Here is a 26,939-nt window from a genome sequence, read left to right as displayed (position 1 = left end):
AAGGATTAGTGGTGAATTAGTATAGTGAAATATGAAATTAATTTGAGTGGTGGACATGTTGGTCTGTTATTTGGATTCCAAAGAGTAAGGGAGGTATACAAGAGGGAAGGATTTAGATATCTCTTTTTTTGTTTATTTTGTTTTGGAGCTCACAGCAGTAGGAGAAGGCTTGGAATGAGTAAAAGGGAGGTGTAGGGGGAAGAGTCAGAGGGAAGGGTGTAGAAAGGTTTGTTTTGGGGGATCAGAATAGTAAAAAAAAGCAATTCAATTGGGATGATGCAAGGAGGGGTAGAATAGGGAAGAGTCTAGAAAGGGTTAGCTTGATAAATGAGAGAGTGGAGGTAGGGGACATATTGAGAGCGGTATAGGGTGAGAAATAGGGTAGTGCATTGGATATGCTGAATTAATAGAAAAGTAATACATATATAGATCCATAAGTACATGGAAGCTATATAGATGTATAAAGAAAGGTAGTATATGTTGATTAAAGATGCATTAAATAAACTCTGGCTTTCAAGTGTTGTTGTACTTTAATTAATTGTATTTATTTATATATGTATTTTTTTGCAATTCAACAGTGAAGCAATTGTAGACAAATAGTTATGATCAAAGGTTTATTTATTTATGCAGTCATTTTTATAGATGTTAAAAATATGGAATATTGTAACTCTCAGTAATGTGTACATTTCTGCCCCTGTGGATACTCTGCCAGGAAGAAGGACTGCTGTACTGCTACAAGGGTTGTCACTCTGCTGGACCTCTACGCTACAGGAACTGCTGCCCTGCTGTCTGCTGCCCTCTTGCCTGGGAAAGACCTGCAACTCCATCTTAAACTTAGGACCTCAGAGTGACTCAAATGGCTATTTTGCTGGACTTCAGGTCATAATAGGCTCCCCAACAGCTCCTGGACCTGTCTTCACAGAGTTCTAACACCTAAGATGCGCGTCTCAGATCCTGGTCCCTTAGTTTTGTTCTCTAGCTCTTAAACTCAAACTTTTGGGCTGTTCGCAAAAGAGAACAGGCTTGTTTGAACGAGAATTGTGCTGCTTGCACAGAAAATCAGCATGAACAGTCGCAAGTTTCTCTCTTTGCAAAGCAAACATCGATCGCCCTCGTGGACGGCCAACGTGAGGATCCAGCTCGCCCATCTGCGACACCCAGCCTGTTCCTCACTCTACGCGAACGAGACTCTTGGCACAAAACTTGAGAAGGTAAGCCTTCAGCAGGACTAATCGGGGACTGTATCCGATCCGCGCTCTGTCGTGGTCAGCTTCAACTTTTACATTTGACTCGGTTTAGCACAACCAGATATCCCCGGTTTATACTTTTAGGTGCTATTTTGTAGGTAATTCTTTAAAGATACATAACTCCAGTTCTACCAATTGGAATTTTGTAATTTTGGTCTAGTTTTGTTCATTAAATGAAGCTTCTATTTTTCCAACAAGGTGTGTGATCTTTTTGTTTGGTGTTTTCACTGTTTTACTGTTTGAAGTGTCACACAAAATACTTTACACATTGCCTCTAAGTTAAGACTGTCTGCTCTATGGGAAGATACCAGGTGGTTGAGCACAGGTTAATTTGGGGTTTGCTTGTGCCTCACCCTGACTAGGATTGTGGTTGCTGCTTGACCAAGGCTCACACTCCAGTCAACCAGTAACCCAATTTGTAACAGAAGTGTTAAACAATTTGAAAACTCACTTCAAAATGTGAATGTGTGTTACAAAGTTCATTTGAAAAAACATCACTGTTATAGAAAGATTAATATTTCCGTATTGGATATTGCCTTTGGGTTTATCCCTAGCTACATTTCTCACACTTTGCAAAAAAACTTGGAAGATCATTTGAGATCCGAAGATACATGGCGAGAGTTCCCCATAGTAAAAAAATGTCAACAGCTCACGCAACGGTTTTCAAGAAACATCTTTTCTGCTCTAGGTCATGCACAGCACACACATCAAAAGTTCAAGGCTTTTGAAATATAACATTTTTTCAAAGCAATCGTCTTTGAAATAGCAAAGGATTGTGATCTAATTAAGGTCTCATTTTTTGATGTGATTTCCATTCTTAAATGGCAAAATGTTGTATTAGAGCAATTACATGACTCGTGGTTGATGTTAACATAGGAATCAAGGGAGAGTAGTAAATTATGTGATCCAAAAATATGTTAAAAATTGCTTTATGGGATTTTTTCATCTCCATGTGTGGAGGTCAGCATCTGGTGTTTTTTCAACCGGTTGCATGAAAATATGAAAAAAAGATATTCAAAGAACGGGTTTGTAACAGTTTAATGGATTCCAGCACAAAGGAATTTATCATACAGCTTATTAACTTCAAGGAAAATCCCCAAATAAACATCACAAATTAGCTTCAAAAACCTCGATGATTCGAAGGGCAGATTCGGTACATCCATCAAAGTTTGAATGTGTGAATCCATCACCACCACATAACAGCAACGGCTTGGTATGGAGAGTCATTTGTCCGGGGCAATCCAAAACTGCCTGCGCCACCTGAAATATAAATATGGACACTGTTAAAGAAAACAGGTTGTAATGGAGTATCCCATCCATCAAACTCTAAATCAGGCCAAAAGTATTTTGTCGCAGACCAAGAGGCATATTTTCAAGGGGATAATGCTACAGGAACGTCACTTTTTGTGACGTTCCTTTGGCGCTATGCCCTGCAACATATTTACAAAGTGGCGTTAAGCCAATTTTTCTGGCTTAACTCCACTTAGTAAACATGGTACCCTTTCACGCAGGTAACTGCATAAAAGGGGCGTGCAATGAGTGTTGCTGTGGGCGTTCCATTGCATCACCCACTGCTTTTTGACGTTGCCACAGATTTTCAAGGAGGTGTAATAGCAGGCGTCCCTTCCTGCACATAAACAATCATTAAATAGTAGCAATTTGCTACTTCTATGTGTTCTTCAGAATGCAGCACACATAGAAGTAATATATCGCCATTATCGATTGTTTATGTGCAGGAAAGGTAAGCCTTCCTGCACATAACTGATCATTCCCTGCAACTTAGGCACCCTTGCATTGTGGTGCATGGCTGTCTACGTTGGTGCTAGGCAGCTAGTTTTAGTGCCAGCGCAAGGGAAAACATAGGGGTGCACGGTATTGTTGAAAATAAGACGCATCCCTGCATTTTGGAAATGTTGGAGCGCGGTTGATGAAAATTTTGATGCAGGTCTGCCCTCCGACATTTCCTTATACATATGCCCCCAAGCTGTTTAAACCCTTCCGTGCTCATGACGGCCCCCGGCCGCCATGAGTCATGGTAGGTGACTGCGCACGACGGCCAGGGGCGGTCTGAACCCCGCTCATGAATGGAATGTCTAGCACAGCGTCGGAATTTGCGCTGCAGCCAAGTTGTTAACACTTTGGGCGCGAGTGATCAATAAAATAAAGAGTTGTGCATAACATGGTGAACAGTTAGAGAAAGAGCACTCTGATGCTTTTCTAATGAATTCCAACAGTGCGCGCAATGTTACGATTGGCATGTAAGACTGTGGAGACATATAGACCACATTGGGCCGTCTGAAATGTTAGCAAAGGCCCTAGCCTTAAGTCCCTTGTGGGAGGACTGTCCATCATATTTTGGCAGGCAGGGATCTCACTGCCTACATCAGCCAGTATTGAACAGGCTTTGGAGGATAAGCAGACCGTCAAAGAGGTGCCTTTTTCTATTCTTTTCAATACTCTGTTTATTTAGACCATAGTCTTTAACCCCTTGCATGCTTGTGACGGAACCGTTCCGTCACAAGCTTCGGGTGAGCTGTGCTTGTGACGGAACAGTTCCGTCACGACCCGCTCGCCGCGCCTGCGCGGCGCGAATTGCGCGCCTGCGCTGACGAAATAAACGGCGGGCGGGTTCGTGACGGAACCGTTACGTCACAAGCACAGCTCACCCGCGAGCCGTGATGGAGCGGTTCCGTCACAAGCACGGAACCGCCGCGCGGCCGCCCCGCCCCCTTAGCGCTGCGGCGGAATAGCCGCCGCAGCGAAGGGGTTAAGCACAAAGAAGATCTCATAAACAATAAAACCATACACAAGAAGATCACATGAACAGAGAACACCAGTTACTTCCTCAGAATTAATTTAGCTTAATACTTAAAAAATGGGACCAGGAACCACCTTCCCCCAGGGGCATCAACATTTCAATATTCTACACACAATTAATTAATTAAAATAGCATAAAAATAATTTATCGGCGGTATCGTTGGTGCTCTCATAAAAAGGAAGTTCATTATCCTCATCCTTCCTTTTTATCAGCAGTTAATTAAAAACATTTGATCTATGACTGTTCCATAAGCATCAGTATGTATATATTCATGATAAGGGGTTTTAACAATAAATAATATTTCTACCCTTGCTTGAGTTTTTCCTATAAAAGACGCTTTAAACCTTTCATGTAGCTTCCTAGTGCAATGGCAATGTCAAGATTTATAATTTCTGTCACTGCCAATTGCTTGGGCTCGTGACCTTATTCCATATTTTAAAAATACTGGACGTAAAAATAATTTTCTCAATTCTAAAACTGCAAGGCAATCTAGCAATATATGCAGATTTCAAATTTGGTCCCAAGGCTACATTTGCATGTTCCATTTGGGTATAACAATTCTGCCTTTATTTTTCCGTCCATTAACCATGGGTTGATGCCAATTCGTATCCTTAGGATTTCACATTGGAACCGATAGTTTGGTAAGGTTTCAAGGTATAGATACCATGCATCATTTACCCAGGAGTTTATGAAACATAGGACTGATTTCTTCTTCCTCAGGTATTCTAGGTCATTATTCCTTGACTGCTTCATGCCTTGGTACCTAAGTGACTTCTTTGTAAATTCTACATCCAGGGGGTGTTCTCTTGAGCTCACCTTTAAACTCCCTGTTATTACCTGGATTTTCCTTCTCGCTTCCTTTGCCCATTTTAAACTGCTGTGCCGGATCTCCTCACTACACCACTGTGAAACTTTGTGCACTCCCCCTGGGTTCTGGCGTTTCCAAAATCTTACAAAAGACATTTGGGCCAGCCTGCTTCATGCTATAGTTCCGACCTCCATCCTAATTGCCTGGACCATTGCAGAGCTTGGTAAGGACAATAACATTTTTAGGTCCTTGCCCTCCTCCCAATCCCACTCTCCTTTACCACTTAGAAGGAGGACTTCTGCCCCATAAAGTACTTGGGGTGGGGCCATAGCTTCATAAGCTTTTAACAATGGTTTATGCAACATATCCCAGTCATCTTTGTTAAATTTCTTCAACCCACAGATGGAAGAAAAAGCTTTTGTTTTTTGCGCTTCTAGGTGAGTAAACCATTTTAAGGAGCTGTCGAACCAAATGCCCAGATATTTATATTCTTTTACTATTTCCAATTTAGTTTGTCCTAAATACCAGCTAAAATTGTTGTCTCTTTTACAAAAACATAAAATCTTTGTTTTATCCATATTTACAACTAAAAACTTTGTGTCACAGTATTCTTTAAAAGCATTTAATTTCCTTTGGAGCCCCAGTACCGTTTGATCAATTATCACAAGGTCATCGGCGTATAAAAGACTTGCTACTTTCCTGCCCCTCATTCTGGGACTTACATTTCTTTCTAGCTCCAACGCTGCAGGTAGGTCGGCAAGGAATATTGCAAAGAGCAGAGGGGCCAGGCACAGCCCTGTCTTAGCCCATTACCAATGACTATTTTCTGTGTTAGTGACCCTTGTGTGTCCTTTATTACTTGGGCCCAGTTCCCTCTATGTAATTCCTTTAGGATATTCAATAGGCTTTCCGGTATATCATATTTTATCAGGCACTCCCATAGGCTCTTTCAATCCACCAAATCGAAGGCTGCCCGGAAATTAACTAAACAATACAATTTCCCCTTTTGTTCTATTGACTTCCGGGCTAGTGCCCAAAGGGCGAAACAGTGGTCTATGGTGGAATGACCTTCCTTGAATCCCCCCTGTTAAACGGGTACCACTGAGTTCCGGTCCGCCCAAACTTTTAGTTTACCTAATACTATTTTTACAAAAATCTTTTCCCGAATATCTATTACATTAATTAATCTATAGTTTTATGGCGCTTGCTGGTCGCCTTTCTTGTGTATGGGCCTTGTTATTGCACCCTTCCAAATGTTAGGGAACTCCCCGGTTTCTAAGATAACTTGGAACATTTTAGCAAAGAATTCTACCCACCAGTCCAACTGGATTTTAATTATCAGGGCAGGAAGGTTGTCAGGACCTGCTGCCCTTGTTAAATTCAAACATTTTATCGTAGTTTTCACTTCAGAGGCCGAAAAGTTGGGTTTTAAGACTACTACCAGACCGCTCAAATCCGGTTGCAAACCCTCTTCCGGTTCTCTGCCTGGGCTATAAAGATCTATCAAATATTCCTCCCAAGCTGCTTCTTCTACCACACAGTTCATTGTGGCCGCTGGGCGATCCACTGCTGATTGGATTAGTTTCCAGAACTGGCGTGTATTCTTCGTTTCTATTGCCTCAAGCAGCTTTGTCCAGCAGTCTTCTTTATACTCTCTTTTTGCCCTCCTAATTAACATATTATATTCTCTTTTTAATTTTGTGAAAGCAATGGCCTTACCCTGGTCATACTTTATACTTAGGCTATGCGCTGTTCTCCTAATTTCTCTTTTCTTTTTCAAACAATTCTTTGTATACCACCTTCTTTGTCTCTCCTGCCTTCTTTGGATCTTTTTATCATTTATTTTGTCATTCCTCAGCCCATCACTGAGACTTTGGACCACTTCTTTAATTGTATCCTCATACTAATCCAAGCTCTGACCACTTACTATGCCCAGATCTAAATTCTGTTGCAATTTTACTAGCCGAGCTACATACTCTGTTAATCTTGTGGTGATCCGCCTAGGGTATCCCACCTGGTGTTCTATAACTTTATTACAGGGGTTCAGATGTACATCAAGGACCTCTAATTCTAAGAGATTGTGGTCACTCTCTTCTCTATTAGTAATCCTAAAATCTTTAATTAGTTGGAAACACCAGGGTGTTGTAAAGACATAATCTATTGGGCAGTTTTGCAAACCTAATTTATATGTATTCTTTGCAGGGCAGTCTAAGGTTGATCTTCCGTTTAGACAAAAAAGGCTTTTAGATCCCAAATAATTTCCCAGTTGAGTATCATTAGATGTAGATACACAGTCAGGGAAAGTTGCTTGTATTATATCATACACCTCCAGCAGTTTTTGAAGCCAACAATCTACTTACTTTGGGTCCAGTTTATGGTTAAAGTCGCCCATCAGCATGATCAAATCCATGCCATATTTTTCACAGATTGTATCCATATCATCTTTAAAATACCCCATTTCAGCAACATATTCCTCTCTGTTACTATTTTGGTCGATATCAGTGTCATTATTCCCCCTGCTGGGCACCCAAATCTATGCTTCCTAGCTAAGTGGTTGAACTGGTAAAAGTCAGCGAATGTCGGGGTCTTGCCACATAGCCAGGTTTCCTGTATACAGATGATCTCGGAGTTTTTCCCTAATTCCCTTACATTTTCTTGTTTAGATTTATCTCCGAGACCATTTATGTTCGAGGAAGCTATTCTTATGCCATGCGGCCTACATTTTTCCTATTCGACCTCATCTAGGGATCCTTCCTCCCCACGCCCCTCAGTGTCCCTTTTTGAGAGTCCTTCGTGACATGATTCCTGGCTCCAGTTTCCCCACCAATTTTCCACATCTGAGTTCTTTACTACTATTTTTCGGTTTCCCGAGTCAACTCCTTCATCTTCTTCTGAGTCGATTATCCTTACCTGTCTCTTTCTTAACCCTGAAAGGTGCTTCAGAAAATTATTACCCTGCCGCTGCTTCCCTGCAACCTCTATGTGTAATTCCTCTTCAGACAGTATCTGTATCCCTTCTTTCTGTACCTCACTCACCGCTTTTTTAATCATACTCTTTACAAGATCCGAGTTCATCAGTACTCTGGTCACATCCTTTCCTTCTATATTTTATCTAAATCCCACTTGTCTTAAGTCATTTGACCATATACCCTTCAGATTTGGGCAATTGGCGAACACTTGCAAAAGTTGTGACCTATTTAGCGGCAACCTCTTCCTTTGCTTCTTACCCCTTTTGCCTGTAGGTATTTGTTCAAAGTATATCCACTTATCCTCTTTGCCTTCCTTTCTTGCCCCCTTTAATTCTAGCTGTTTGCTTATCTGATTTTGTGGCCTACTAAATCCTACCTCCCGGATAATTCCAGTTTGGGAACTTCCTCAGTTGCCATGACCCAGGCAACTACCGGGGCTTTTAGGCTGCATTGGGGATTTATTACTAACTTGTTTCTCTTGCGTACTTGGGTTACTATCTAATAGCGCCCTTATGATTTGTTTCTTTGGTTTTTTTTCTTCATTATACCCCTAATGGGTTTGAGTGACTTTGTTTCTTGCACCCTACCCCCACCTCTCTTCTCGACCTCTCTTAGTCTTTTCTCTATCTTGTTACTCCCCTTTTTTAGTGGTTTCCTTCCTACTCTGATTACTGGTCTGAATCTGGAGACCTCGCCTCTTTTTATTACCCTCATTGGCCATTTTGAAATATAAATCTCCTGTTTTTCTTTAGATAAGTCGGCTAGCCTAGGGTGTTCCTCTACCATAGGCTGTGGATCAATCTCTGTAACTGGTCTTACCATTCGAAGGCATTTGGCATCTAATCCCCTGTGGCTCACTCTCTATTTTAGCTAGATACATTTTTTGTGCATTTAATATATCGTTATTTGTCTACTCGACTTCAAGAAGTCCTTTTAGAGTTCTTTGTAGTATTAACATAAGGTCTAGCATCGATGAAGCTGGTGTAGCAGTAAGTTCCAGATTTAATTCAGAGGTTAGATTTAATTCCACGCTTTGTTCTTTCACTGTCTTTTCCGAGTACTCAAGCGGACTTTGCTTTTTATTTCTTCTTTGCCTTAACTCTTTTTCAGATGTATCCTCTTCTTCGATCTTTGAGTCCTCCTTTGAAAAGTGAAGAGTCCTCGCGGTGAAGAGGACAACCGTGGTGACGATATCAAGAGTTGTAGGGACTGATTGGCCAGGATTAATGATTCAATTGTGTGATCCTCAAGCGGTAGGGAATTGTAACCAATCCCATTCCTACTTTTACTTGCACTCTCGTTTTTACTCGCACTCTCAATTTTGGCTCAGTGTCTATATCGGGTGCCTTTGCCGGTGAGAGAACTTTTTTGAAATGTTTCCCCACTAATTCTTTTAGCGATTTTGAGACGGTACTACCCTGCTTTTTGCCTCCAGCCATACCTCGCTTTGCTTTCTTCTTTGCCTTTTTCTCTGGGCTTGGCTCAGGACTCCCTTTGCTTCCTTCTGAGGTGCTCGGATTAACTTTTTCTCTGAGATTGTACTCCAAGATCTGTTTGTTTTTCTTGGGAGCCATTCCTAGTGCTTTAGGGTTTCCCAGTCTCTGCAATAACTAGATTAGGTCCCTGCTTTTTTTTTTAATAATATTCAACTTTTCAGTCCTTCAGCCCTTTAATGGTCCAAAAGCCTTTATCCTGTCATTTTGTTCTCCTTGAGAGCCAAAATGACCCCAAAATCGGCACTTACCTCTGTTTGTGATTTCCCTGCCTGGAACCACAATGCTTTATGCGACATTCCCATGACAGGAACATTATTGGTTATCCTGCTTGAGACGGTCCTCCCTAACATTGTATAATAGAACCTGGTATGGAAATACAGGGACATTGCTCTGCTCTAAATAGACTGGGCACTGTCCATTGTGATCTGGCTTCCATGTTGGTTGTCAAGTTAAAGGCTTCTGTAAGCAAAGTCGCTCAGACCCCACCATAAGAAACCATAATATTCCTCCACCTCTGAATGGAGTTGGGAATCTAAGAGTTTGGCACACGTGGCAGCCACTGGCTTTTGGTAAATTCTTAACATGTCTCACTACAGGTTATTTTAGATTACAGGGTGCTTATAAGCACATATGTCATGCTAAAAATGGTCTCTTGGCACTTGATATAATTGGGTATTTTCTGTAACGTTTTGGCCATATATGCTTGTGAACAAGAAGGTAATAATTACTTTTCTTCCAAAATAAAACAAGTTTGAAAGAAACTCTACAAAGGAGCCCAGTGGGTAAATGTAGCTGGAAGGGAACAAATAAAGTCGAAGGGCTTCTAAAATCCAAAAGGCGTCTCGAGGTATATCCGGAACACTGCTACTCTAATAAATACAATATTTCTGCTTCAATGCTCTAGGTAATGATTATATGTATTCATTTGATGATGATAACATCTTTACGATTAACAGGTGACAATATGAACATACAGGAGAATGAGGATGATCAGAAGTTTTCCCAAACTGAATGAGTGAAAGTATCAAATTATTTCACAACTAATTCTATTTGTTAATGGTTCACAAGACAATGAAAAGGAAATAGTACTATAAGACATTGGTGAAAACCCAGTCCAAGAAAGCCTTGCTTCTCTTTCATTGGCTTAAGATTAGTCTAACATTACTAATATAGTCATAGTTAGAAGTATTTTAGAATAATGTTTCGCCTTTTTGCTGTCAAATGTTGTAAAATGCATTAAGAATGAGAACCTCAAAGCTGTTTTATCTTCTTATTTTCACCTAATCAATACACATTGCAGCCCATGTTTACTACTGCTTATAGAAGTCTCCACTCGCTGGTAGACAACAACAACAGCACCAGTTGCGTTACATGAGGACACATTAATTTTTTTGTTAGGCACAGGATGTTCAGCGTCGTTGCCTAGACTCACACCCAGTTCCCCAGATTTGAGGACATTCTTAAAGCTTCCTTAGGAATGCATTCCACTCATTGCTTACAATTGGCTTTGTGTTTTGTGACTCACTACCCTCCACTCTATGACTCTTCACTCCATTCCAGTCAAGGACTGTCTACTACACTCCACTCCACTTTACTTCACTCTACAACACTCCATGCCTCTCCAGTCAACTAAACTCCACTCTACGGCACTCCACTCCACTCTATGCCACACTCCTCTACGCCACTAACTTTTAGCCATGCTGAAAAACAACCATGCTGGGGTACAGCATGGCTTAACATATTGGTATAGCCAATAGCTTGTATACTTTTATCTCTGTTCACTTTACGATTAGGCTACTTTCTACATTGTGCTCAGTGAATATTCCCCTGTCTGGTGTGTGCAGAGTTATGGAGATTAAGTTGTTTTGGGTGTTTGGTTTAGTGGTAACTGAACTCACATTTGTGGTAGTTAAGCTGTTTATTTGCGCTCTACCACTCAGCTTCCAATCATCTGAAAAATCATTTAAAAAATCGTTTTCGTTCAATTCCAATACCAGATCAGCAAGCCAAACCATATCCAGCACCACCAATTGGGCTTAAGATCATACAACAGAGTAGAGACTGCTACACTTCAAGAAGTCGACAATGCCCTTCAGATACTAAGAAGACTGACCCAGGTACCTTGTTCATAACCTACCTCTCTCCAGCATTTACACAGTGAACCATTATGCTACAGGAAACCAGTATGTTTTTAGGTCGAGCGACCTATCTCAATGCGCATGCGCATTGAGCGGGAGCTCGATATATAGGGTCTTAAACAGAGCTTACCGAGATCAGGCGATTCCCAGGCGATTTCTTGCAGTGCATGTGAAAGCGCGTGCACAATGCCACCAGCCGCTTGCCTCGCATTACCACATCAAAGGCGGCCGCGTCTCAGGCCCCTGCTGCTTCACACCCTCATGCCGCTCTCCCGCTTCGTCCCCTCCCCTGCCCGCTGTGTCGCATTTCTCCTCGTACTTTATTCACGGCCGGCCGGCCGTACTTTCTCCCTCTCCCCATCTCCCCCTCTGCCTGCTCTCCTCTCTCTCTCCCTCCCCCCTCTCTCCCCTCCGTCCTTCGCACTCGCATGCTCAAAACATGACATTTAACTGTCACATTGGCAAAGATTCTATGAACCTACAGCAAGATATCTTCTGTTTATCAAATGTTGGCTATGTACATGCGAATGTCAATTAAAAAAAATACTAAAAGTAGCCAAAGTGACAGAATAAATTATTTCAGCCAAGATGATCTCACAAGAACGGCCACTTCTATTGCTCGTAGCTCCTTAAATGTTTCCTATTTATTGCAGAGGCTAATGGAAAAGCAGTGAGTTCAAATTACGAAACGCAGACAGGGTCCTTGGCATGGTGTTTACTTTCTGTTCTGCACTGCTTCTTGACCACTCGGGCCATGAGTATTAAGGGCAGATCTCGAGGTAAACAAACAGTAAGCCAGAGGTAACAACACCTGGTAACCCTGACGAATCTCAATTGTCGTCTATTTATGAACACAATCAGACTTTGAGATATTAATTGCATAATTCAAAGGTGCAATTTATATTTGAGGAAGGTCATGATTAGGTGCCACAGGCAATCCCTCCCCCCTCTCTCCCCTCCGTCCTTCCCACTCGCATGCTCAAAACATGACATTTAACTGTCACATTGCAAAGATTCTATGAACCTACAGCAAGATATCTTCTGTTTATCAAATGTTGGCTATGTACATGCGAATGTCAATTAAAAAAAATACTAAAAGTAGCCAAAGTGACAGAATAAATTATTTCAGCCAAGATGATCTCACAAGAACGGCCACTTCTATTGCTCGTAGCTCCTTAAATGTTTCCTATTTATTGCAGAGGCTAATGGAAACGCAGTGAGTTCAAATTACGAAACGTAGACAGGGTTCTTGGCATGGTGTTTACTTTCTGTTCTGCACTGCTTCTTGACCACTCGGGCCATGAGTATTAAGGGCAGATCTCGAGGTAAACAAACAGTAAGCCAGAGGTAACAACACCTGGTAACCCCGACGAATCTCAATTGTCGTCTATTTATGAACACAATCAGACTTTGAGATATTAATCGCATAATTCAAAGGTGCAATTTATATTTGAGGAAGGTCATGATTACGTGCCACAGGCAATACAGTGGAGAGAATGTGTATGGTGTATAGCCGTTTGAACTAAAACCGACTTCTGTGCAGGCATGTGCTTAAGAACAAGAAAGCAAAGTGGAAATGCATACTGCGAGTTAGAAGAGTGAAGAACTTACCCGTCTCATTCTCCCATTGGACATGATGTCTGCAATTCCTTTTGCTGCATCGTTTTTCTCTGCAACACAGAGGACTTTACGAATCTGAACTCTGCGAGCCTGCAACATGGCGGAGGACTGACAGAACCTACTACTACACTTAGATAAAAACCTAAACCCATAGGAGGCTAAAATCGCGGGCTGAAAGATCATCCCTTACTTAGGGGGGCGCTGCCAACTCCCACTGACTTCATGTCATATAGTACCCCTGCTCAATCATAAATGATTCCTGATTCCTAAAACTCCCTCTTTTAGCTTATATTGCATAGTATGCTTATGGTAGCGTAGTGTACACCTCTTTATCAAAATGGGATTAATTACTTTTGACCTGTCATTGCCTTCAAGTATTTAAATATTTGTGAACTGCAGCCCTTCCAATTCAGTACTAACAGTCAATTCCGTCATCTTCTTGGGTCTCCATATCAGAGATGCACTGGTATTTTCACTAACACCGGCACTTGTCACCACTGCCCGCGGCTGTTACCTGCAGCACTAGATACAGAGGGGCAGCAAAGTTCAGGGCATACCCAGACACACACAACTACCCAAAATGTATTAAGGAGCGCCCCTCGTCCAAGCACACTATAACCTCAATTCTCGCAGTCACAAAAAGCGGGTAACTCTCCCTATTCCAAAACAAGGCATGCGCAACCCACCATCTACAACCCTTACATTAACATCGGTCAGTGATTGGTTCAAAATAAGTACCCCTCTGTATATAATAAAAATGTCATGCCACATCCACCACCACATCCACCATCACCACCACATCCACCATCACCACCACATCCACCGCATCCACCACAACCGCATCCACCACCACATCCACCATCACCACCACATCCACCATCACCTCCACATCCACCATGACATCCACCGCCACATCCACCACCCCATCCACCACCACCACCAACGCATCCACCACCACCACCGCATCTACCACCAGATCCACCGCATCCACCACCACCACATCCACCGCATCCACCACCGCATCCACCACCGCATCCACCACCGCATCCACCACCACATCCACCACCACATCCACCATCACCACCACATCCACCACCACATCCACCATCACCTCCACATCCACCATGACATCCACTGCCACATCCACCACCACATCCACCACACCCACCACCACCACATCCACCACCACCTCCACCACCACATCCACCACCACATCCACCCCCACATCCACCACCACCACATCCACCACCACCACATCCACCACCACCATGTCCCCCAGATCCACCACCACCACATCTATGTGTGTGTGTGTGTGTGGCTGTGTGCGTGTGTAGGTGCAAATGCAATGTTCTTGGATTTTCGTCACAATAAAATACACTGAACATAATCTTCACAAAAGTTATTTACAAACGTTTAAGCTATTTCCATTATAAATTACAATACATTTTATTTAAGTATTAATTATTTACAAAATTAAAAGCCATTGTTATTTGCAATATCAATACATCTAAGTCACGTAAATACAACACACATTGCATTACAAATGCTATAGGTGTCACATTTGCGGAAGTTAAAACTATTGACATTGTAACTGACAAAGCTATTACTTTTGCTATTTTCAAAACCAACACATAAATAAAAAAAGTGTCATTTACAATACCAATTGCCCAAACTTTCCGAATGCGAGACCTATTGCATTTCCAATGCTTGTTCTACTATACGGTTCGGTAGAGGTTCACCTCCTACCTCACCAAACATCACCAAATTGTCTAGATTCAAACTTAAAGAACTCCAAAAATCCTTTTCTGTGCTCCATTCTGTTGCCTAACAACATCATCCTCTACAAGGAACCCCTTTAAGTCCAAACTCACAAACACTGGCATCAAGATCCTTCAATACATTGAAGATATACAATTGGAACAAAACATTGCTTTGAAAAGCTCCATACTAATGTCAAGATGAATTGGGGGAGCCATGGGTAAAACCTTAAACGCTAGTCCTGCAGGGGAGTTTTGCAGTGCCTATAAAAAATGTCTTTTTAATAAATTAAAAATTAAATGTGGGTTGGGGGTCCACAGGGGTTCCCCAAATGTGGGGTTGGGTGCAGTGCCTGACCAAAGTCCAGTCCCTGGGGCCAACTCTCCGTTGCGCACGGCTGAAGGCATGTTGGCAACATTATGGTAGCTAACAGCTGTGCACAGAAGGGTTTGGGCACAGGGCCTAGCTAAAGCAGCCATCACCTTTTGCCGTGCGCTGCTGGAGTTAGTTGCCCATGGGGTGATGGGAGGAGCTTGCAAGATGCTAGGCCCTTCTGCCAACCTCCTTCTGCACATAGCTGAAAGCCATGCTCAGAAGGGGAGTTGTCTGAATAGGATAAAAAATTCCTAGGGATTCACTGACACTAATGTTCAAAAACAATAAAACACTGAAATGCACCAGCTATATTTCACTGAGCTATGACTTGCAGTTCTGCCATGCACTGCTTACAACCTCACATATTACATGGCTCATGACATGTTAAATAACATATTTGATGACATCACTGATAATATCTCAATGACGTTTATTGATGACATCAACAATGACATCAGCCAGTCATTCTGACAGTTTCCCGTAGGTGAGTGAACATGATGTAATTCAACACGGTACATCTATGGCCAATGTTCAATGTTTTTTAAAAGAAACTGGTGTGCTTGATTTTTTTTTCTTTTTAACCTACTTTTATCTCATGTGGTGCATAAGTCGGAGTCTCTTTGCCTACATACTCAGCTGCCCCTGTTCACTCATTTCCACACGGAGTGCATAAGTCTGAGCTCTCTTGTCCTTCTGATCAGCAGCCCTGGTGTGCTTAAGCGCTTGGCTTACTCACTTGTTTTTGCTCGGCTCAGCTCCCTCCTCATTACTGGTGCCTATTCGCCACAGCCTGATCCTGCGCTGGGTTTTCCCGTTTGAGCGGAGGGCCTGTGAGGAAACGAGTCACCTGACCTCTTTCCATCGGATCCAGGGGGGCGGAGCTTTGCCTGAGGCGTCACGTACGTGGACTACAAAGCCCACATGCCATACTGGTCACGCAGTGGACGCGCGCACCGGGCGTGCCGGCGGAGCGCCAAAGGCAAGCCCGTCTGCGCCCATCCGCGCCTGGCCGGGGCCAGGGGCCCGTTACGCTGCCCGAAAATTAAATTACACTTCCTCAGAATTAATGGCGTTCCAGGGTACGTGGTCTATTCCTAATCGGACATAGGCCAAGCTTGATAGCTTGGGTCTCTTTTGCCTCCCTTTTTTTTTTAGTCCCCGATTACTTCGACCCCCATCAGGCTGGTTTCCGTCCCACTCATTCTACGGAATCAGTAATCCTCTCAGTTTTGGATGAACTAAGAGTTGGTGCTGACCATGGATCTACTCAGGCCCTTGTACTTCTTGATTTATCGGCTGCCTTTGACACGGTCGACCATCATCTTTTGGTCGACCGTGTCCAACGTGCTGGCATCTCGGATGTTGCCTTGAGTTAGGTCTCTTCCTTCTTGGAGAACCGCCAACAGGTGGTTCAGCTCTCTTCCTTTTCTTCCTTTCCTCGAACAGTCACTTGCGGTGTCCCTCAAGACTCTGCTCTTTCCCCTCTTCTCTTTAATCTTTACATTTTTCCCTTAATTTTTGCTTTACGCCACCGGGAGGTCACAGTGTTTAATTACGCTGATGACCTTCAACTTATTTTCACTTTCTCCTCTTCTCCTGATTCTATCTCTCATTTTCAGGACACTATGATCTTTATCCAGGACTGGATGAGCACAAACCATCTTAAGTTAAATCCCGACAAGACGGAACTAGTCCTGATCGGAGGCCTATCCAATCCCTGGACTCCCAATTTCTGGCCTTCATCTCTTGGCTCTGCCCTCTTTCCTACGAAGTCTGTGAAAAGTCTTGGCATTAAAATCAGTGACAATCTCTCGATGCACGCCCAGATTAGTATGGTCATCTCGTCCTGTTTTCTATGCCTCCGGACTATTCGTAAAGTCTCCCGTTTTTTTCCACTGATGCTCTCAAATGTATCCTTCTAGCCCTAGTCATCTCTCGGGTTGACTACGCTAACTCCCTTTACATTGGTATTCCTGCCTACGAACTGCGCCGGCTACAGCTTATTCAAAATCAGGCAGCTAGACTGATTCATAGACGGTCTAGATACCATCATACTCTTCCGCTTCTGAGGCAATTGCATTGGTTACCTGTTGCTCATAGATGCCTATTTAAATTGGGGTTCCTTATTTTTAAATCATTAGCGGGCTTAGCTCCTTCTTATGTAGCATCTAGGCTAACAATCTACACTCCTTCTAGAAACCTTCGGTCTCCTCTAAGAACCTTTTGGTTGTTCCACGCTTTGTTAGGAAGAAACATGGGGGGATGAGCTTCTCCTTCCAGGCCCCTCGATTCTGGAACTCCCTTCCAGATAATCTACGATCTTCCCTTTCATACTTGGAGTTTCGTAAATGTCTGAAGATCTGGTTATTCACTAGGGCCTTTGCGGTCTAATTATTGCCTTTTCTGCTGCCGGACCGATTTAGCGCCATGAAAACTTTTTGGTATACGTGCGCTTTATAAATTCCCCCAACTTCAACTTCAACTTCAACCAGTTGTGTGATAATAGATATAAGCTTTGACGACATGCTAGATACATAGCATATCTGTCAAGTTGTTCACATTTTGTAGATAGTATCCTATGTTTACCTTTATGCACACAGCTAACAAACACATTGTCTCCATAGACTTTAATGAGGATACCCTCTTTTTAATTCTTCAACAACCAGCAAAAATTATTTTGTATTCTATTTCCCTTAATGGAATCTACCTCATAAAGTCTGCAAATGGCCCGCAATTTTAAGACACACAGTTCACAGATAAATATTTGTCACTAAAAAGACACCTTCTGCCAGGCCCTTTGGACAATCCTCTGTAATTTGGTAAAAGACACCAGTCACATTCTTGAGGTGGGCCCAGTGGCTTATAACCTTACAGCAAATTTTACAAGTGGCTTATAACCTTACAGCAAATTTTACAACCCCAATGTGTGATAAACCTCCTCTAAGTGGAACAACCTTACTTCTACTTTATTCAATAATCTGCAAAGCATCAAAATGTTCTGCAAAGTGATGTCACTGACAATGTCATGAGTGATATAATATGTGAGGTCATAAGCAGTGCATTATGGGGGCGTAAATTATCGTTAGCTCAGGTAACTATAACTGCTGAATCGTTTTTTTCCATTGAATTTCTATATTTTTTAAAATTCTATTTCCTAACTATAACGTTCCAGTAACGTTTTTTGTTTTAGTGACTCAACATTTTTGGTACTTTTGAATCCTAACTGCAACCAATCACCTTTGAGAGTGGGTGTGTTAGAGTGTCTGTGTGGGTCTGTGAGTGGGTGTGTGAGTACTTGTGTGAATGTGTAAGTAGGTGTATGAGTATGAGTGCCTGTGTGTGTCTCTGCCTGTGCGGGTCTGTGAGTGGGTCTGTGAGTGCCAATGTGGGTCTGTGAATGGGTCTGTGAGTGCTTGTGTGAGTGTCTGAGTGGGACTGTCAGTGCCTGTGTAGCTGTATGAGTGGTTCTGTGAGTGCTTGTGCGAGTCTGTGAGTGGGTCTGTGAGTGTCTGAGTGGTTGCTTGAGTGGTTCTGTGAGTGGGTCTGTGGGTGCCTGTGTGGATCTGTGAGTGGGTGTGTGAGTGCCTGTTTAAGTGTGTAAGTGGGTGTGTGAGTGGTGCTGTCCATTCTGGGTATTTGCATACTTAGGGCATTAAAAAGACTGAATCAAGGACTCTGCTCTCACGAGGAGACAAGAAAGAAAACTCATCACAGTCAATACACATCACATCTTTTTCAACGTGGAATACAAGAGGACACACAATTGCTTTTCTTTCTTCAAGCTCAAGAGATGAGGATCATTTGTGCTTTACTAAAGTGGAGCTAGAACTGGGGCACCGGCTATGTTTCTATTTGTAAGTACTTCCCTCTGAGGTTTAATTTCTGTGAAATCAGCACTAGGGCCAGAATCAAACCTCATTGTTTTCAAGAAGAGTCCCCAATGTTGCAGTAAACGTCTCCCTAACTTGAGTTCTTTCATTGGCTAATTAGTAAGTGCTACCACGTTGGGTAAATGTCTCATAAATATTCTACATTACAGCTGTGCAAAGAACCAAGAGGTGGCAGTTTGGCAATGGGATTGCTCATCAAGCATCTGCATCCTTAAATCTGTGATAATGTGAACCCTCGTCAAGAGAAGAGGACGAAACTACAAAGAGGTGAATCTCCACCAAAAAGAGGTACTTCCCCATAACGAAATAATGTAAGTGCTTCTTCATTTGGTGGTGATGTCCTCATGTTCCTCTGCATCAATAATGCACCACAAAAATCAGTAGAAATGCGCACGAGGGGGCAGGGCAACCTATTCAGCAGACCGGCAGCACCTTGATATAGGGGTGCTATGAGGAATTGGAAAGCGGATATTGTGTCGAAATGGACAAGTGAGATACTAGCGTGTTTCCCCTCCACGGAACCCACTTGGGGAAAGCATTTTGTGCAAGAACTTCTGAACAGCATTCACTTTGGGAACTTTAGGACTACATGACCCCGAAAGCTTACCTGCAATGAAGTCCTACGAAGGTGGGGTCAATGTGATGAGTCCATAAAGAAGTTTGAACTTTCAGCATATAGCCAATGAATAAGGGTATAGAACCCGAAATGCGTATGGCGCTTCTGTTTGGAGGGGTGTATGCGCTGTACCTACTGTCCGCAATAAAGAAGGAAAGATTTCCAATTGTGATGGCGTTTCTATGCAGGGCAACCTGATGTTTTTTGATATATATATCCCAGTGGCAGTCGCAACTGGGTAGTTATATTTTGGTCAACTGTTTCATTGTGAAAGCATTTTTTGTGTAGCGATCTTGCTTCGCAGATTGGGCTTTTTATGATTTGGTGTAAATCCATTTGGTCATTTTTAACAAATGAAGGTAAAAATATATTTGTATATCTAGACAGTCGGGTCCGCGAGAGGCTGCTGAGAGTCTTGTGGGTGCACTGATTTAAAAACAGAGCGTTCTGGTTGACCCATTGAGCTTTTTCTCGCTTCGGCATCTCACTCCTGCAGGAATGAGACTCCTGCAGGAACAAGCACTCTAATTGGCTGTCAGCAATATGAGAAAAATGTTGTTGGCAGCCATTACAGGACTTTGAAGACAAACAGTGTAATCAAAATACAGTGCTTGCAGGTCTTTACCACACAATTTTACCCGACCAAATACTACAAATAATGTACACTGCCAAAAACCTAGTAATGCTTACTAAGAAGTTCCAATTAAGATGGAATGTATCTGTGATTTTATGCAATTTAGAGAAATGTCTTTCTCTTCCTGACAAGGTTACATTTAAAATGACAATACGACCATATGCCCTGAAAATCAAATCATTCTTAAATACACGTGTGTTCTCATCCCTTCTGGGCCCACATTACATAACCAGCCCAGGAGATGCTAATTTGCACGAAGGTACTAGTTAACATGCTATTGTGAGCGTGTGCAGTTGTGCTCCATTTGTTGTAAATGGTGATCACAGCTATTTTTGTCCAGGAACAAAAACAGCACTTAAGAGGGGAGGAGCATAATACCAACAAGCAAGCACCAATTTCTCCTATTGCATTACTATGGTAGCGTTCATAGTGTTTTTGACTTACTCTTTAGTAGAAAAATGGTGTGGGTGCAGCATTTCTAGACACGTGTTTCTGGGTACCTGTCCATCTTCAGCAGAAGGTAGGAGGTATATTTGAGGGTGCTTAAAATGTAGGCATTTCAAGCATGGACATGCATAGTTCTAGAAATGGAAATATATCCTGTCCAATACATAAAGTATTTAAAATGCTCCGTGTTATCGCATAAATGCACATTTCTTACCTATAATTCCTATTCTCTAAGGTTTGAAAGTTTCATATATATTCATTGATTTCATCCTGGATGTGTCTTGTCATAGTTGTTTGTCTCTTTCTATTTCTGTTGTTATTTTCTCAATATTCTTTCAGGAAGGGTAACCGTAATGGTCAGCAATAAGATGCAGGTTTTGCAAAGGCCCAGGACTGCTGACTACTTTTGACTAGCAATTAAAATATGTAAGTATGCATACATTAAGACATGTGAAGTGGCTTGGCAACCACAGACTTTTTTCATTGAACATGAATATATTTCGCCAAAAATAATGTTGCTGCGGTCACTACTAGTTCATGGGTGAAGCTTCTCATCCCTACCCACAGCCCTTTGGATAGCCGGAGGGCTTGTTCTGCATTTTAGGACTCCTGTTTGGTCACAGCCATTTCGACAATGAAACATCTAGAAACATTCCACTCCTGCCAATCCCTTGATCCAACAAGTACCATTTTTCTCCCATAGACAGGGAGGGCAAAGAGGTTCAAATTTCTTCTGCTTGCTGTTAGGAAAACTGTTTTGCTCATCGGCAGTTGCTAGTGAGTGGCTACTGTGAAGAAAGTCTACGTAATATTTGTTCTTTGGAACAAAAGGAAAGTCACTTTCCAGTGCTTTTACCTGCCAATCTTCCAAAAGACTGAATAAACACTAGATTTCGACACAGTGCCCACTGAAGCTCATGAAAAAGGTATTTTAGTTGATACATGCCTTAGTCACTGCGGTTTTGCTGATGTAGTACATTCACTAAAATGTCCCTCTTACGCAATCCTAAACATCATAATTATTAAATGCCTTGTTACAAACATCTGTAGCTTTCATTTTTTGATATTTAGAACTACATTAAAAACTTGCGGGATGTGAAAAAAAATCGAATTAAACCTGAATACGAGCCAGTGTGAATACATTCAGAGAAAGGAGGAAATATGCACGAGCTGTATGCTGACTTTGATCTATGACATTATAGAATACAACTATTAGCCAACCAGCTAAAATAAACTTTATTTAAAAAAAGGCAGGTCAGGGCTTAGTCTAATTTTTGATCTTTTTTAAAAGTATTTCTCCCTAAAGTAATTTATGAAATGGCTTTTTAAATAAGATTTACTGTAAATAAGTTAAAGTGTGCACCTCTTTACTCAGTGTAATTTCTGGCGTGAACCCAGCTGGAATTGATATGTCTCATTCAAAAAACAGGACTTGACAGTTACTGAGTAAAATATAATTAAAAGCCGAAGAGAAAAGCGCACACAAATGTAAACATTGCTCTAGAGGCACGCCAGACCCCAAGACTGTGATTCAAACTAGTGAAAGGTATCACTCATCTAATGAGAAACAGAAGGCTCGGTTAGAAATAAGCATCCCAAAGGACACAATGCGTAATACTACCGGGACGTGGAACTGATTTACGTTAATCAGTCTGTTCCCTTTCCTGATTCTAGTTCTTTACCTTAGGGTTCAACTAATTCAAGAAATTAGCTCCTTCTGTGATATATAAAAAAAATCAGATAACACAAATTTTAATACAAAAATGAATATGGTTTTCATTAAGAAATACATTAATGTGAAAGGTTTAAGGTGTGGATAATTAGGCATGAGCTCTAGAGCAGACCTAATAGATTCATTGCCATCCGAACTGCAGAGTGCAACAGAGCATTGTTCTGTGTGTAGGGAATGATGGCCTGTTACCAACTGACAGTGTATCAACAAAACAAATCTCTTGGAAGAATCAACACATTCAGGTATATCATACTCCACTTCCTTCACGATCAAACACTCCTCAGTGCCAGTCTTAAAGGGACCCAAAAGTCAATTATAAAAAATCAGCTTAATGAAACAATCAATAAAAATCCATTATACAATTATATAAAATTCATATGTTTAAAAACAGTCTAAGCTTCTGATAGAAACATATTTCACATATATCGCAGAAGTACTATATTGACAGAGGCAACAACCACGACATACATATTTTTCATAAAAAATGTGTTAATTTGAAGGAATCAACAAAGCAAAAACATCTAGGCATTATTCCACTTATAATTAATTGTTCCTCAAATTTAACAAAAAAACGGGGGGAGTCGACACGTTTCACCTTCTTCAGGACAACAACAATTATTATATCCCTCTAAGCGAATATGCAGTGTTTGCCTATATCTTATTAAGTTGAGGCATACTGATGACCGACAAAAGCTGGTTGTTGCAGATCAATCCTTAATATTTAATGTGAAACGTGTCGCTCCCATAGATGTTAGGGACCTATACTTTTAGATACCAATGTTGCTAGATCTCACTTGATAATTCTGTGAATATTACGAAGGGATACTGCCCTTCACTCCTATACTAGAAAGTGTTATTCCTGTAGCTATGAGTATATCCTAACAATGATGAACAAGTTGTCTTTTGATCCAAAATGATTTAAAGTTAAATTACCTAAAGCTAAATGCTAGTAGGACAGAGGTTTAATTAGTGGGAAAAAATGCTTCTGTATGGGGCGAAAAATGGTGGCCCAAGACTCTAGGGAACTTTCCCGACCCAACATCAGAAGTAAAAAACCTTGGGGTCTGGATAGATTCTTCCCTCAGTCTTATCACTCACACTAAGAAAACGGCAGCCACATGCTTTGGGATCCTACGGAATCTCAAACCTATCTTAACATTTTTCGACCCTTCTACCCGTCAGCTCATAGTGCAATCGACCATTCTCTCTCGCTTGGATTATGCAAGCTCCTTGTTGCTAGGGGCCAACCAGGCAGAGATTGGAAGAATGCAACGGGTGCAAAATGCGGCAGCAAGAACTTTGATAGGCCTCCCCCGCTTTCATCCGGTTGCGGACACCTTGAGTAAACTCCATTGGCTAACTGTGGCCAAGCGGATCCAATTCAAGGTTCTTTCTCTTTCATTCAAGATCTTAAAGCTTGCGACCCCACCTATGCTCTGCCTGCTCCTGACCCTGTATGTCCCCCGACGATCCTTGCGTTCGGAAGGTCAGCACCTGATAGCGGTTCCTCGGGTGAAACGCTCTTGAATGGGCGGTCGCTCCTTCCGCTATCTGGCTGCTAAATTGTGGAATGCATTGCCATCCCAGTTGCGTGGCTTAAATGATCTCCTGACTTTCAAGAACGCCATGAGACTTACCTTTTTCCTTCAGATTAGATCCTAGGTTCTGTTATGTTAGGGCCTGTCGTGCTGTGTTAGAGGCAGTTGCCCTCCTTGCTGTTTGATAAGCGCCGGGACGCCCCTTGGCTGGGGCAGCTGAGAGCTATATAAAAATATGTAACATAACATAACATAACATAAAGTATTCTATATAAGAGGTTCAAAGTCCAAATTTTGGGACGTGGTAGTGGGGACTAAACAGCCCTCCTAATCTCTGAAGGTACCAACAACCACACCTACAGCAATTCCATTGGTTATGGTGTTTTTCAGTTATCCGTGATCTAATAGTCCTACATCATCCTTCAATTCCACATTGACTCTATAAGGAACGCTGTTTCTTGGAGTATTGGGGCCTCTCTCTATTGAGGCTGTTATGAACTGAGACGGATCAGAAGAGGTGATAACGGTGAGACTGTGTAATCTAAACTGGTGCCTAGGCTTATAGGGGCAGTGTCGACCTGGTAGCAGGCACTGGGGGTGATTCTTTAGCTTGTGCCCCTCCCACGCTCATAAATCCCTGATTAAACCCCAGGGTCAGTGGAGCCATTCACTCCAGAGCTTAGGGCCATAACGATTGGCAGAGAGGAGGTAGGAAAAACTGCAGGGTTTTTCCTACCTCCTTGGAGGGTACTTGAGCATTCTGGAGTGACCGGAGCCTGGCCAGGAGCACAGTGGTTTGAGGGCAGAGTGTGAGTAGGTTGGCTCGGCAGGGGCCCCTACCTACCACTTATATGTTGCATGAGGGATGTGGGAGAGTAGCTAGTGCACATGATAAACTTTCCATACTCTGCAGGCACTCGGAGTAGGTATTGCCTCTGTTCCTCCCTCGTCCCAGTATGCCACCACACGAGACCCAAGGGGTACACACAGGTGATGCACCAATATGGGCAAAAAAAACAGGCCGCACTGCATGGGCTGGAAAAAGTAGATACATTTACCAGGACAGGAAATGCAGCCGACTGACAGACAGGGCAGGTTCCACATCAAAAGGGAGGTGGCAGCTCCCTCTTATGCTAAAATCATACAAGCAATTGAGGATACATGCTCATCATTCAAGGGGAAAATTGGGAAACTTAGCATTGACCTTTCCCTCACAGTAGACTGGGTGACAGAGGCTGAAAATAGGATACCGATCCCAAAGATTGGGGACTCTGTCCAGACATTGCTAAAGCTAAGTGTTTGAACCTGTAGAGGGTGGTAAGCCAACAGGAGGACCTTTTCAAGGACATTGAAATGACATCTAGGCTCAATAACATTAGGATTAAAGGGGTCCCTGAGGGAGCAGAGGGCACCATGCCAACGCAATTTGTTACCAACTGACTTAAATCATGGATGGCAGCTGAAGACCCTTCTTCCTGCTTCATCTTTGAGAAGGCACATATATCATTTGTGGCACGCTCCTCGGTCCCCTCCTAGGCCTCTGATTGCATGGGTGTTTCATTTTGCAGACAGCGCCACAATATTGATGGCATTCCAAAAGATCAGCAGTCTTATCTATGGCTCAGCGAAAGTCAAGATGCTTCTAGGCTACACACTAAAGGTAACACAACAGAGATGCTTGTTCCTTGAGGTCAAGCAGAAACAATGCAAGTAGAGTATATGCTTCGGTTCCCGGCCAGGCTGAAGGCACGAAATAAGAATAAAACATTATGCTTTGACACTCCCAAAAGCACCTCGGACTATGTGAAGGATAAGCCAACATTAAAAATTAACCTGTTCCACGCCACCCCTGACAACAAAAGTATGGGTTTTCAATGGAGTGCTTTAGAATGCAGAAAAAATAAGAAACACCACCGGTCGGAAGACTCAAGACTCCGAGATCTGAAATGCCATTCTCCCTCGACACAGATGGATACAATGGAAGAACTTTAAGGGAACAAACAATGTCCGTTAGTGGGGTGATCAGAGAGTGGGGTGATCTCCTCCACTCTGTATTGCTGGGCCATCTCCACTGTCTTTACATATCTTTCCATTTGGCATGTTCTAATGGGTGGAGTATAGGGTGGGAGCTGTTAGGGGAGGACAGTTCAGTTCATTGCTATATGTCTTTCACATTGCCATCGTCATCCCATTTAACATCTCCTGAAAAGGTATAAATTACATGGCGACAATAGATGGTAGGCAAGACAAGGAGGATTTGAAGATCCTTTCATGGAATATAAATTGCTTGAACAACTGCATCAAAAGGAGGGCGTTAATGCATTTCAACATGACCTGCACATTCTATTCCTACAAGAAACACACTTCCTGGGCACCAAGTATGCCTTCTTGGTGACAAAAGAATTTGAGTATACCACATGGTATTTATGACTAGCGCTAGAGGGTGGCCATTATATTCTGCTGGTCCTTTACTGTGGTTATGGGGCAAGTGGAGATGGACAGCCTTAGCAGATATGTCTTACTATTGTGTACCGTGCAGAGTAACGTATGGTCTCATCGGTATACACTGCATTTCCCAAATAGCCATTGTGGAATATGGAGCTTAAATGCCTGGCTACTTTTGATCACAAGCTGACAGAAGAGTTGAGAAGGGAAATAGATAAATTCTTGCCTCTCAATACCCATTCAGTATAGTCGGCATCCACCCTATGGGGAGAATTTTAAGCAGCGATCAGGGGCAGGGCAATGGCTTATGTGAGGGGTAAAAAAGGAGGAAAGATTCTGCAATAGTTGCTCTTGACACACGCCTGAAACACGTAGGACATGACGGATATTCCATCCACCGAATTACGG

General features: G+C 42.4%; 1 protein-coding gene across 1 annotated transcript in view; it reads right to left on the bottom strand.

Annotated features, from left to right (window-relative positions):
* Positions 1 to 2,268: 2,268 nt before the first annotated feature.
* Positions 2,269 to 26,939, bottom strand: part of LOC147668755 (renalase-like) — a 416,658-nt gene continuing 391,987 nt past the window's right edge. Inside the window, exon 5 of the mRNA XM_086948456.1 lies at positions 2,269 to 2,507. Coding sequence (XP_086804582.1) covers positions 2,355 to 2,507 — 153 coding nt within the window. The 3' untranslated portion in view covers positions 2,269 to 2,354. The remainder of the gene's footprint in view (positions 2,508 to 26,939) is intronic.

This window comes from Lissotriton vulgaris, unplaced genomic scaffold, assembly GCF_964263255.1.
Source record: "Lissotriton vulgaris unplaced genomic scaffold, aLisVul1.2 SCAFFOLD_1799, whole genome shotgun sequence".
Lineage (NCBI taxonomy): Eukaryota > Metazoa > Chordata > Amphibia > Caudata > Salamandridae > Lissotriton > Lissotriton vulgaris.
Note: the sequence above shows the minus strand (reverse complement) of the source record. Positions and strands in the feature narration are given on the sequence as shown.